Source organism: Pagrus major, chromosome 23 (genome assembly GCF_040436345.1).
Source record: "Pagrus major chromosome 23, Pma_NU_1.0".
In the NCBI taxonomy this organism is placed as follows: Eukaryota; Metazoa; Chordata; class Actinopteri; order Spariformes; family Sparidae; genus Pagrus; species Pagrus major.
This window is the reverse complement of record NC_133237.1, coordinates 24,882,299-24,896,010: the sequence shown is the minus strand read 5'-3', so window position 1 is coordinate 24,896,010 and position 13,712 is coordinate 24,882,299. Positions and strand designations below refer to the sequence as shown.

General features: G+C 44.1%; 1 protein-coding gene across 1 annotated transcript in view; it reads right to left on the bottom strand.

Annotated features, from left to right (window-relative positions):
* Positions 1-206: 206 nt before the first annotated feature.
* The window catches only part of LOC141019643 (protein tweety homolog 2-like), a 33,939-nt gene continuing 20,433 nt past the window's right edge, over positions 207-13,712 (bottom strand). The window contains exons 5-14 of the mRNA XM_073494625.1: positions 12,344-12,439; positions 10,121-10,193; positions 7,134-7,203; positions 6,996-7,051; positions 5,250-5,342; positions 5,071-5,163; positions 3,183-3,325; positions 2,893-3,069; positions 2,733-2,811; positions 207-1,236 (exon numbers count right to left, since the gene is read on the bottom strand). Coding sequence (XP_073350726.1) covers positions 1,156-1,236; positions 2,733-2,811; positions 2,893-3,069; positions 3,183-3,325; positions 5,071-5,163; positions 5,250-5,342; positions 6,996-7,051; positions 7,134-7,203; positions 10,121-10,193; positions 12,344-12,439 — 961 coding nt within the window. The 3' untranslated portion in view covers positions 207-1,155. The remainder of the gene's footprint in view (positions 1,237-2,732; positions 2,812-2,892; positions 3,070-3,182; positions 3,326-5,070; positions 5,164-5,249; positions 5,343-6,995; positions 7,052-7,133; positions 7,204-10,120; positions 10,194-12,343; positions 12,440-13,712) is intronic.

Below are 13,712 nucleotides of genomic sequence, written 5' to 3'. Positions count from 1 at the left end.
TTATTTAGCCGGGCGTTAAATGAGATACTTTCATTTTTGTTTTTTAGAAAAAATACACAGTGCAGCCAATGTGCTGGTCCTGACATGCATAAACGCATTTTCTACCATTTTTGTTAGATTTATGGTGCTGGCTGAGGATATTTCCCATAATTCTAGGTGAGTAAAGGCTCAAACAATCAGTAAATGAAGAAAGAAGAAGAAGAACACACGTTTTAATACAGCATTTATGTTCAAACATTAGTTTATACATTATCCTACAAAGAAAAACAGCACACAGCAAATCCAACACTGAAGAGAACCACTTCTCTCTCACAGGATACTGGAGGGGGGCAGATGGATCCGAGACCAAACTTTACATTTCTGCATATTCATTTCATGTTTACCAGCTGTGCCACAGCACAGTCACACATGCCTGGAGGGCTAAAATTAAATCCCATCCTCTTGTGCTTATTTAGTTCAGGGGGAATTTTCCTACATGCAACTGCTATATGGATCCAAAATGTTGCAAAAGAAAAACAATAAACCCCGAAGACTCATCCCTGATTAGCAGGATGCACAATGCAATTATTTACAACAAGGAACAGAGAGATGCTCAAACATGTGGCGGTTGCATAGTCAAAAGGAGAATCACAAATATCAAATCTTTGGCTGCTCGCGACAACTTTTGTTACAGCTGTCATCGACATCTTTCGTTCTTATTTTAAAAAGTTGAAACAATCAAAATGCCACGTTGGAAGGACCGTGGGTCGTATTCAGCCGTCCCACTCTAGATCAAAATACTGACCGTATGGATGATCATACATGCAGGCCACCAAAGGAAATAGCAAAAAAACATTTTTTGATCCAATCAATTCAAAAGGCTCTTGATCCGGCTCATGGGAATGCTTACACACATCACAACATCAACAACAGTCTCGAGGTCGAACCCGTTCAGGCCGCCTCTGTTCGGATCTGCATGCAGGGCTTTCGGAGCGCCGCACTGGTGTGTTACTGAGGTAATTGTCTCGTGTGGCCTGCTTTCATGTCTCGGATTGGGACGGCGGGCCGCGGCTCCCCGTAAAACAGGATTAACGCCATGAAGGCAGCCTCCCAGGTTAAGGACTCAGAGTCTCAGTCGGTGCTGCTTCTCTGAAAAGGATTCAGCAGGTGGGCGGGCTACACCTGGAAGTCCGTCCCAAAGTGTCTGATCTGGGCGTCAGTCATAGATAGATAGGTGGTCCTCATACTGGGCGAATACTGCAAGAGGAAATGATAGAAAAATACACGTTAGCACGTCCAAATTCAAACAACGGCGTCTTAAAATATATTAATATGGTGTGATGTGGAGGTTTGGGGAGTATTTCTGTTGGTGATGAGCTGATCTTTACATCAGGAGGTTGTGGATTCAGGGAGTGGTACTTTAATGAGTCGGGGGTCACACAATCAGTTAGACTCACATGTATAACTCAGTGTCAGGAGGTCACACAGCTGTATGGAGCTTTAAGGGGGTCTTATAGGTTAAAACCTTCTGCATAGCAAGCGTCTTTACGGCGGTAAGCCACAGCGTGTTTCGAAGGAGCGGGATGAGAATGAAATCAAAGAAATCAGGAAGAAGTTAGACAACAAAAAAAAACTTCTAAAAGTCTGAGTAAAAATAAAACAAAATGAAAATAACAGAAAGGTTAGACTGCTCACTGAGGAAGTGCTTACATTAAAGCATTAGTAAAAATGCATTGCAGAGCTTATTCACACAAAAATAACAACAGAAGAAGAAAAACACATTTCCCTCGCTGCTCTATTGTTAATATCCTGCAAATACCTTTTTTCCAAAGCGTCTCAGTCACACGGACCAATACGAAACGCCACCAGTGCCTCACAGAGGCTAACTAAAATTTTAAACAGCGGTCCACATTCTCTCCATCTCCCTCAAAAAGGTGTTTCAAGAGTGCAGCTGAAGCACTGACTCAGCGGCACAAACAGAAAACTTAATAAAAGGAAAAAGGAACTTCACCGAAGAGAAACCTTTAAATGTGGAGAGTGTGAAGTGTTATCCAGCTGCAGCTCTGGAGACACGTACAGACTATGAGTCCTAAAACTAGACACCTGCACGGATGTTATTCATCGAATGGTTATTTCATACATATTTAAATGTATGCATTAGTCTTAAAGCTGCACTGTGAAGTTTTGGGGGAGAAATTGTAAAGAAAAATCTTCATTGACTGATTTTTTTTTTATGCCTAAACAAACTTAACAAACTGATCTTATAGTACAACAGTGTCATGCTGTTTTACTTGTTTACCCTGCCACCTTTCTAGCTTCAAACAGCGTTCTGGGGACCTTATTTTCCTCTGAGAACAGCTTGTTTATTCACTTATGGAGAAAAGTTTGTATTATTATCTCATTAATATTGTAGATATTAAAATTCTGAGTCTGAATTTTACATACAAAGAAATATAAAATCCACAGCAGTGGTGAGGAGGACAGCAGCTCGGGGGGGTTTAGCAGTGAGTGTCTTTGCATACAGAGATGAATGCACTTCAGACAGCGGCCAGCAGAGGGCAGTCTTCCATCACATGCAAAGCAACATCCCTCCCCCTTCAAAAATGTGTTGGCAGTGTGCGGTTCTGTGCAGTGTATATGTGTTGTTATGCTCATAGTGCTGCTGTCTGTGAGTGTTAGCAGCAGTGTCGAGTTCACTGGTGCCCTCATCCTCATCACACAAGGGACACCAGAGCCCCACAGGGCCAACGCACCGAGGGAGGCGGGGACCCTCTCCCTATGAGCGGCACGTTCTCGTATCGAGGGCTCCCTCCAAACAGCATGGACTGATTCCTGTGACAGAGAGGGGAAAGAAAAGGCGGTGAGAGATGTAACCCAGATGTACTACGATACTGTCAATCACGTGGACCTTACATGTATTCAGGAGGCGCTGTGGTAGGATTTGGAGGTGGATGCAGGCTGGCCACGCTGCCCAGGCTGCTCGTGTAGCTGCAGAAACTGTGGATGTTGGACCTTCTGGGGTTGTAGGACATCCGCCGCGCGTCCGGGTTGAACGGGTCCTCCTCGTCTATGTCGTCATACTCTTTGTCCCTGGGTGACACGGAGAGAAAGACACCCGGGAGAGAGTGGTTGTGTTAACACTTTGCAGGAGTGCATTGTGGGCAGTACCATAATGGGATAGGGGGATGTTGCTTGGTGCTAACCTGCTGGCCATTAGCGTCCACACTCTGAAAACAGCACACAGCATGGCGGAGAGCGCGCAGGCAGCCAGCAAAGAAAACAAAGAGAGGTAGAGGAGCCCTTCCACCCCGTCGTAGCACACACCCATTAGAGAGTCCAGGTAGTCCTGGAAGAATGGACGCACACATACAATACATGTATTGTGCAGTCGGTTGTTATGTTTGTCCAGTGATGTTTTTACTTTTCATGCATTTTTCAAAGAGAACTTCAGTGAATCATTTGTAAATAAGTATTTCTGTAAACCCACTGAAATAAAATCCATTAGCTGATGTTAAAAAAACACTGATGGAGTTTATAAAAACATAAAAACATGTTTGTTTATGCCACTTTTTTGGGGACATTTAAAAAAGGTGCCATGTGGAAGAATTTAAAAAAATTCACAAATTCCCTCAAGAAGAAGTTTTGACATCATGTGAAAGACGTCTATGTACAATGTAACAGAGATAGCTTCAGGAGTTAGCATGCTAACCCCGGCCCGTACTTTCTCATGAGACCCCTGCAAGCTCCCAGTCTGGACCGCTAACTGCACCGCTAACTGAGCTGACTAGCTATTCTGGTGATATGCAGCCCCCTGTTAGTTTGGAGTATGTATTCAAGAGGTGACCAGTTCTTACATATTGCACCTTTTAATTGACTTTCATTCAGAACCTGGACCTCACTGTACTCCAGACACAAAGCATTTGTGGTTCTGCTGAACAACTGCAGTAGAAACAAAGTGCCAACATCCTTTAAATATTTCATGAAGGATTATCAAATGATCGTCTTCAGTTTGTGATGGGGTGTTGTTCAAGTTTGAAGCTTGATTGGTTAAAAAGGGCAGACTACAAACATCATTACTATTCTAAACTGAGACGAGCTGCCGCGAGGGGGGGAAATGATGCAACTGCAGACGTACCGTCCTGAATGCAGACTTTCACACAAACTTTATTATTGTCATTTTCAAGCCGGGACCCTGATGTTGCTCTGATGACATGAACAAATGTATTCTTGGTTTGTTACAGGTGGGTAATGACTGCTCTCGAGCACACAGGATTACAAAGAAAGGTGAGGTTATCCAAACATCTGACATTAAACTAGCATTTGTCACGCCACGTCACGTCACGTCACGTCACGTCACGTCACGTCACGTCACGTCACGTCACGTCACGTCACGTCACGTCACGTCACGCCACGTCACGCCACGTCATGAACACGTAATGTTTTAAGCAGCTGTTATCAGATTTGACTGGTGATAGTGGCCTGGTTTTGTTAGCACGCACTAATTGGGATCATTTAAAGATGGCTGCCGAGTGGAAAGACTTGCTCTAAAAGGACTTTGGTGATGCTAACTTCCTGGTTATCCTTCATAAAGACGTCACCTCTGCAGCACTCTGTTACAGCCTCCTCTCGTTCAAATGTAAATAATATATATTACTAACATGCATCACCACCTTGCTGTCACTGCGAATAGATTCCTCAACCTCCACCTTACCTCATCTCTACACACCTACATGCAGCAAACACAATTAAAATCGACATGTGAAGGTTTTCTATTGATCTAAAACATCTGCGGCACGAAAAAGACTCATTTCAGCGCGGAGACGTCGTCTCTTTACAGATAAAACTCTGACAATCTGAAACCTGCAGAAGTAAACCTCGCCTTTAAAGTGAGGATGTGTGGGGGTGGTGAACAGAGGCTGTCTAGCAGATACAGTGTACTGACGATTGCAGCGGTGTCTCTAAACATGTCAGAAGTCTAAAAAGTAAAGAAAAAAAGGTTGAGCATCAGTCAAGTCGCTCCTCTGTGTGGCTTTGAGCTATGCTCCAAAGCAGCCCTATTAAAAAAGTGTCCCGGTTGGAATCTGACCTCACCTTATGTAGCCCGCGGCAGTCGAGCAAGGCTGTTAGCTGGTGTACACTGAACTCGGTGGAGTTCAGCAGTCGCTGGATCCCCAAAAGGTCTCTCTGTAAAACAAGGTATAAACGAGAGGAGAGAATGATACACACTTTTCCCACAGCTTGGCGTAATAGTGTGTCAGTCAGTCACTTACCTCGGCGGTGGGGAAGAAAGGCACGGAGAACTGCAGCAGGCCCTGGATCTGGAGCTGCATGGTGGTCAGGGAACGCTGGCAGATTGTCAAAGACTGTGAAGACATAATCAGCCGCCCGCCATCATCGCACGCACACACACACATCCAACACAAACAAAATCAGAGGATCCCATTAAGGAGAGCATTGTTTGGGAGCGGCACGTCAACAAGTAATTTGGTGTTAAAGAAGGCTTTCTAATGCGCTTAACAAGAGGACACACTTCTCTCCAGACTGGAAGGCCCAGATTATCCTCCGCCACCAACTGTCTCGCCCACCAGTCAGCCTCCCTCCCTCCCTCCCTCCTTCCTCCCCCGTTCACACCACCCACAAACAAAAAGAGCAATATTTATATCAAGTAGGCCATCAGATAAAAACATTATCCTTACTTAACAAGCATCATTTTAATCCCTAAATGGATCTGGTGACGGTAACTAAACATTTGGGTTTTAATTATTACCGGTCACGGATTAATCCTCAACACGCAGATACAGTGCAGCTCACGAGAAAGAACAAAAAAAAAGAGCCCGGCACTGTACAGATAAGTCGGGTCACACGAGATTAAAGAGGCAGTTCACCACAAAATCAAAAAACACATTTTTACTCTTGAGTGGAAAGTTTTCTGCCTTTCCGTTGTGTATAATGGAACTGAAACTCAGTGTACTTTTGATTTTGGGGTGAACTGTCCCTTTTTTAAAACCCATTCGGTCTTATGTTTTATAATATTTTCATGAGTCAGGTGTTTTCTTCGTGAGCTGCGCTGTATCCGTGCTGAGTGAATCCATGTGAGATAAAAACCATGAGCAGTAATAATTAAAATCCATGTTTAGTTGCCGTCACCGGATCCATTTAGGGATTAAAATGATCCTTGTTAAGTGTGAGTAGTAAATAATATACATGCCTCTTAAAGTTGCATGATGCCAGGAGAGTGTTGAACTGTGTGCGGGGTGAAGGTGGAGTATCACTCGAGAAAATAAATAAAAACTCCTCGTTGGTAAGTGGGCATCAAATTCACACTCTGTGCTCCGGCACATGACCCTCGGCTAAGTGATCATGAAGGCAAAACTTCATCGTTATGAATTTGTTTACCACTCAGACGATCGTACGGTTCAACCGGTCATGTACATAAGGACGACTTCCACCATTAGCCTGAAGCCTCTGGCAAAAAATGTTTTCCGTCTGAACTTTTTACAGCTCCAGCGCTTCGTTTGCACTTGACACCCAGAGTTTTGTGCTTATTATGAGTTAAACGTCTAAATCTGCTCGACATGAAGTGTTTTTAAATAGGATTTGTCGAGCATGTATGATAGCTCTGTCATTTCTAGTTATTTTAGTGCAGTAGCCACCTTAATGCATGATTTACAGTAAACTGAATAAATTACTACAAAAATATTGCTCTTGAGAAACACCCCGTGGCACAGATTACACTCAGGGTAAAAGATACGCCTAATTTCTGGAGACCCAAATATGGAGAAAGAGATATTCTTTGATCAAACTTTATCACTTTAGGTAATTAAATTAGTGTTGGAGGCTCATTTTTCATAACAGCCGATTAGGGCTGTGATTATGATCTGGCTGCCTGGCATCTTAACAAGGAAAAACCTCATTTTATAAAAATAGCAATGCATTTTCCAGTGTGTGACTCTGAGTAAACAACTCTGTGTGTGTGTGTGTGTGTGTGTGTGTGAGCAGATAGCTAAAGTCAATACCTGCTGGAAGGGGTTTCGTAGATTCGGACTGCAGAACAAATAATAGTGTGCAACATCTGGAGGAGGAGGAGGAGAGGGAAAAGATTAGCACGGTGACAGAGAAGATGTGTGTGATTCTGTTTTGTGGAGATGAATTACCTGCGCTGAGGAAATCCTTGGTCTGGTTGACAATAAACTTGTCAGGAGACACACAGAAGTCACTGGTGCCCTGTGGGAAAACAAACATGCTTTTAATTCTGCGAGTATTCAAGACCAAAAAGAGGCGCAGCATCATTCAAGACGTGAACTAGATCCGGATTTCTTGCGCTGCCGCCGTGTAAAACTGATTTTTCGATGGCCGGTTATCGTCAATCTCTCAAACGACCTGAACTACAACGTTTTTGAGCGAGCCTGTGAAGTGAAAGCGTTCATAAAGGCCCTCAAACATGTGCGACACAGAAGCATGCACTCACATATAGACACACACATTAAACAGGCCCCACAAGAAAAAACCGTGTGTTACGCAGCATCAAACCACAGGCTGTATTGACAGCGTGGAGCGTGTCGTGCTTTGCTGACCGTGGATGATTCATATTTTCATGCTCTTTAGCTCATCCGTGAAGAGCCGCTAATGTGCACGCATAAACAATTAGAGGGTCAAGGTCACGCCTTCTCTGTGCACGTCGTCTTCCAAGAACACGAAGAGGAAAATAACAACAACAGCAAAAACTTAAAAAGAATAATTTCATACGCAAATGCTTGGGGAAGGAACACGCTGACACCAAAGACATGTTGTGACGCAGGGTCAGAAAAATCAAAGTCTCGTGTCATTTATTCCCAACGCAGTCTGGTGTGCGCTTTGCTTTTCAGGTCCCCAATCAGTGTGTTTTCTACAGCCTCTCGCTGTGGAGCGCAGCACAGCGAGCGATCTAACAAAGCAGTCATCAATGAAAAAAACATGATGCAACACAGGATGCAAGAAAAGTAAAACACATGGGAACGGAGCTGCAAAAGCACGACCTGACGCACAAAGGGGCCTACCTACGCCTCATCTCCACTTTCTATAGTTAGATTCACACATGCTCTCCCTCATTACATATCTTTTCTTTTCTTTCTTTTTTTTTCAGCAAAAAAACTGCAACAGCACTGTTATGGTGTTAGAGCCTTCATCTCCATCTCATTATACTAGCGGGGACATTTTGTTTATGCTCCGTCTCATCAAATATGTATAAATTTATGAGCATTTTCTAGGACACCACCATCATCCACCTTCCTTTCAAGATGCACCATGTTTTTGGATGTTTTTTGAATAATGTCTTTACTTACTTTTGCATACTGTCCCACATTCATATTCTATGACTGGAGACCGCGTTTCTTTGATAACCCAGACTGGCCCCGCTATCGTTAATGACCAGGCAGGTAGAAGTTATTGAGTGAGTTTACCTCAGCTCACGAGTGACGTAGTAGTCTGACATACACGCACGCTGGAGACGAGCTGAACTATTCTGGATAAGTGTGCCGGAGAGGTCAGAGGTTTTAATGCAGGTCATGTGTTCGGCTGTAATGAGCTATACTCATCGGCAGAAGATAATCTGGCTTTAAAACTGCAGGAGAAGCTTCGGCATTCTCCGAGAACCACAAGAGATGTCTACATTTCACACCCGGGTAGTTAATTCCAGGTTGAAATCGTCGGGGCCCCCCCCTGTCTCACTTACAACAGCTGTGCAGATGTGAAATCCTGTGGGATAATCCACAGATGGGATAATCTACAGGATGCGAGGAGATGGAGACGGTGGACATAAGGGATGGAGGAATGCTTGAAGCGAGGGGTTACTCTTTGCACCCCGGGCAGGGTCCCTAATGTGAGCTCCATTAAGCCCAGATGTTCTGAACACATGTCGTACAGACAGGCAGAGACAACAATCTGTCATAAACACGGAGGACATAAGGAAGAGAAACAAAAGCCGAGGCGCAACTTAAGAAGAGATTTTTGAAGAAAGCAGAACCAGTAATTAATGCTAGAAAACAGCTTCTTTAACAGCGGCGGGGCTGAGGGTTGATTGACCTCAAAGTCTGGAGGACGTGTAATCAGCTTTACTGCATGACTGACCGTAGAAACGTAAACAAACATGTGCAGACACTTCTTAACCAGCGGACATGTCCAGGAACACGTGCTTATTGACAGTAATGCCCTCGGGAGGTAATTGAATGAGCCGGGGAGGCTAAACACAAGGACCACCACCGTCCGCCGAGATGTCAATGGGATCAACGCTGAAAAAACAGAACCGACTGGTGTGTAGTTTGAGTGTCAGAGGGTCCAATCAAACACAAACACACATAAATAAATAATAATGCAAGTGTGACAAGACTTTGAAGTCTCCAGCTCCAGTCAGATGTGTTTTTCTCCTTGTTCCTGCAGTCTGAATGTTTGAGTGTCGGTGTTGTTCTTGCAGAGAACGGGGGGCCACTTATAGTGACTTAAAACCAGCTTGTGATGTATTATATCTGCCTAATATACCTCAGGAATATCATTAATTTATGTAAAGCACCCACTTACCACTTCAAGTCACTTTTAAAGTCATTATAACGCAGTATAAAATTATAAGAGTCCTAAAAGCTGTAAATCAGTTAACATGTTTGTGGTTCAGGTTCCCTCGTCTCAAAGTCAATGGGTTTTTGTTTAATGTACGAAATAACTTAAGAGATTTCCACATGTTGTTCTAAAACATAAAATAAGTTAGTAAAAACTTCACGTTTGAGTTAAACCTCCATGTTTCTTTAAAAAGATGGCGGCTAACTGAGACTGCAGAGGTTGTCGGGGGACATTTAACATCATCACATCGAGAGTCATCTGCTATTACAACTTTAGTTGCCAGGTTTTCTAACTGAGCTAACAAGCTAACATTAGCTACAGTGATACCTGTATAAAAAGAATACAGTTAGCTGCAGTTAGCAGTTATTCTGGTGATACGCTGCCCCTATTTGTTGGTCGTATGAATTCAAGGCACACAAATCTTACGTACTGCACCTTTTAAGGGTTTTAACGTGGTAGCTTTCTTTATAAACCATGTCAGAGAATGACTTTGTGTGCCTCGACACATGTGTGCATGGAAGGCATCTTTGAATTAAGATTCTTCTTTTCTCACCACAGCTGTAGCGGTGCTCGCTCCCAGAGAGGCCCAGCTCAGGATCAGGGACAGCGCCACAAAAGTCATGATCCTGAGGGGAGAAACCACAAATGGGAGAGAGAGTGAGAGGGAGGGAGGGAGGGGATGACAGGGAGATGCAGACAAAGACACACAGAGAGAGATGAAACCGTTTGTAACAATGATCTTCACTCCTTTTTTTTCCACCTATAGGTAATTTGATTTATCTTTGCAGCGTTTGTCTGAGAATTCTCCTCCTTCAAGTCAACCTTTGCAGCGCTGCAATCGTAGATTAGAAATTCAATTTATCATGGAGTGATATAAAAGGTAAAATAACTCAAGAGTCCTCGCTGGATTCACTTGTTAGCTCTAGAATAGAAAAGATAGTCTATAGAATCAAGATCCAGTCGGCAATATGTCTGAGTGAAGCGGCTCAGTCTCACAAGGCCACGACTAAAAGAAGTCTGGGGACTTTCCATCTCTTTTCTGCTCTGCTGGGTTCCACCGGCAACATTTTTTAATTGGCTGCGCTTTCTGTCACTCACGGACGTATTAGCTGTCAATCACCGAGCGCCGTCGCTGTCAATCAAACGCTGACACCAGCTGTAGTTTGTCGACCTCTTGTTTCATCGGCCCCCCTTTCGTCTGAGAGGAGTTCAACAGGCTCTTAACATCGGGGATGGTGGATTTTACAAACATAAAAGAAAAAAACTCCTCACTATTAACCACAATTTTCTCAGCGACCACAGGCAGCAGCTGCAGAAAGGGCTGGGAGTTTTTGAACAGCCCTCCTGATGGATGTAAAAAAAAAAAAAGAAAGGCTGCAGAGCTCGTTCCTCGGACCCTCTTGAAAGCACCAATAAAGTAGCCTGAGAGCACTTAATAATTAGTTAAGGGAGCAGACTCATCCTGCTCGGGCGATCAATAGGCATTAGTGAGAGCCATCAGAGGGGGGATGTGGAGAGCGATCCGGAGCATCGTCTGCTCACACTGACACGTAGGCTGCACTAAATTGGGCAAATGGGAAAGGAAGTCTGGACTGTGGATTCGCCCGTCAGACATCAGTGTCGGTCTGAATTACTGGTTACAATTTACTAAGTCAAACGTTCCTCATGCTAATCTTTCCATTTCCTCATCGCAGTGGAATATGAACTCTTCGTTTATTTGCACATATTAATAAAAACACTACTTTTTTTGATGTATGTTATCATTAAGTTGCCTTCAAAGTTCCCATGAAATGGCTATTAAAGCGCTATTTCTTCGGCATAGGACTTGTTGTGGATATTGATTGGCTTTTACAGTAGCTAATAGCGCTAAATATGCGTTACAGCCCCGGGCCATGGACACGTGGTCTGCTGATTGGTATCTCACAGTGAACCTGACCAGACGAGGACGGGACAACACGGACTCCAAGAAGACAGAGGCCAGTTTAACGACAGGCGGCTTAGATGGTTTACTTACAGGATTTGAATCCAGCTGCAAAGCTAACTAACTTTACCAACGGCAGCTACATTTAGCAGCAACGGTCCTTCAAGAAACTCCATGAATCACCTCAGTTCTGTTACTCGCCTCTGTTGTTCTCGGAGGCTGCATACAGCTCCGGTCTGGAGGTGTTCATTAATTACTGGTTAGCGGTAATTAGCGGTTACCTTTGCCTCAGCTCTGGACTGATATCTTTATTTGTTGCTAAGCAGCCAGAGGATAGAAAACCAGGAACAGGACACATTCCTCCCATAAGTTATGATGCGGTTTGTGTTTCTGTACAGTAAACACTCCACTCTGGCAGCATGCTTCCCTTTCGTACTTAATTGGGTGAAGAATTAGTAAAAGGCCCCAGAGTGCAGGATGAGTCATGAACTATTTTTTAGTCATTATCCAGGAAACTACAAACAAAATGACTTTTTAACGATTGTGAGGACTGATACCGCCATATCGGTGAGGTAAAGAGCAGGACAACACTTTAAACATCTTATTAACATCATATAAATATTATTTTCACACTGGACCTTTAATAGTATGTGGAAATAAACCGTACTGAGGGGAGGAATAAAGGCAGAGTCATCATCAGGGCTATTTGAAGACGTAATGCGATCGATGGTTGTTAATGCAGTGACCTTTTGGTGCCAGAGAGGCGGACTGCTGCCCCTGTTGGTCTGCGGCCAGTGAAAACACAGCTGGAGATGAAAAGCAAACACCTTGCAGGTTCACACACGGGCTACCTACGTGATGAGCAGCCATCGAGACTGCTTGGCCATCCCCAGGCACACGGCCAAGCAGATGACCAGATCCAGGATCAGCAGCAGCAGATAGTTCAGCCATCTACGAGACAGGGAGCACGAAAGCGTCAGTATATAACAACCCTGATTGATGGCTGATTTTCGCTTGCAAGACGGCACGCTTCCTGCACATGTACAAGCCTCGGGAAAGTGCTGGCCCGACATATGTTTGGGACTGAATGTGTGAGGTCTGTGTATATCAGCATCCTTGTCTCCTAGTTAGAGCCCATCTGTTTCAGGTAATTTCCAGCCTGTTGGCTTAATAATTCAACACCACAAATCCATAGACATTAATTTTTCAAGCTCTGAAAATGTCCTTCACAGGAGTGGCCTACAGTCAGCCTCTACTCGAGCAGCGTGTGTGTGTGTGTGTGTGCGCGCTGACCGACCAAACACGTGGGAGTGCTCATGACTCATTTTTTTAACTCCCTGGTAGCCGCTGTAAATCTTTCAGCATTGACAAAAACATTCAGGATGTCACGCAAACAGGTGAATTGTAAAGACGCCGTATATTAGCGACAGTCTTGTTGTGAGCGAGCTGCAGCATTGTAGTAAATCTGTGCACCAAGGTCACCAGAGAACATGATTCACTTGTGCTGTGTGAAGAAGTCTGAAGGTACCCTAATAGACTTTGAAAATAGACTGCAGAATGGATATTCGGGCTGCTCGCAGGAAAAAAAAAAGGCGTACGGACGAAGAGAGAAACACTAAAAGAGACTTCACTTCTCTTTATCTGCATAAACAGAAGCAAAAGATGCGTCTCTTTCTCTGAGCACACGGGGATGAATTCAGAAGTAGAATGAGGCACGGGGAGGTATTAGGTTCCCCTTGTTCGAATAACACTGCTGAGGTTTGGCCGTAACATTTGCTGCTCATCAATAAAGCCCTGCCACGAGGCCCGGTCATAGCCCAGTGGCTGCATGAAATCCAATCAACACCCAGGAGAATAGTGTCAGAATGCACAAAGTGGCAACTCCTAAAGAATATCTGGTGTCAGGGAAGGAACAACACGCCATGTGGGGAAAATGTATGCATGAAATTAAAGATAGGAATAGGCCGGTGAGTCAGCGGCGGTGATACGACTGCGGTTGTTTGTGCTCTGTCACGCCGGCAGTCAGGAGACACTCGCTATCAGCACGGCAGGTTCAAACGGAGGTTTAGAGAGAAATTATGGAAACTTATGCAAGTTATATACCAAATACTCCTCAATCTAGTAAAGAAATTAATACATGACGTCATTATTAATTGATTTTGTTGGGTTAAAGTCTATATTACAGACACATAGAGCTGTTTCAGACCATGACTACAGAGCTCTG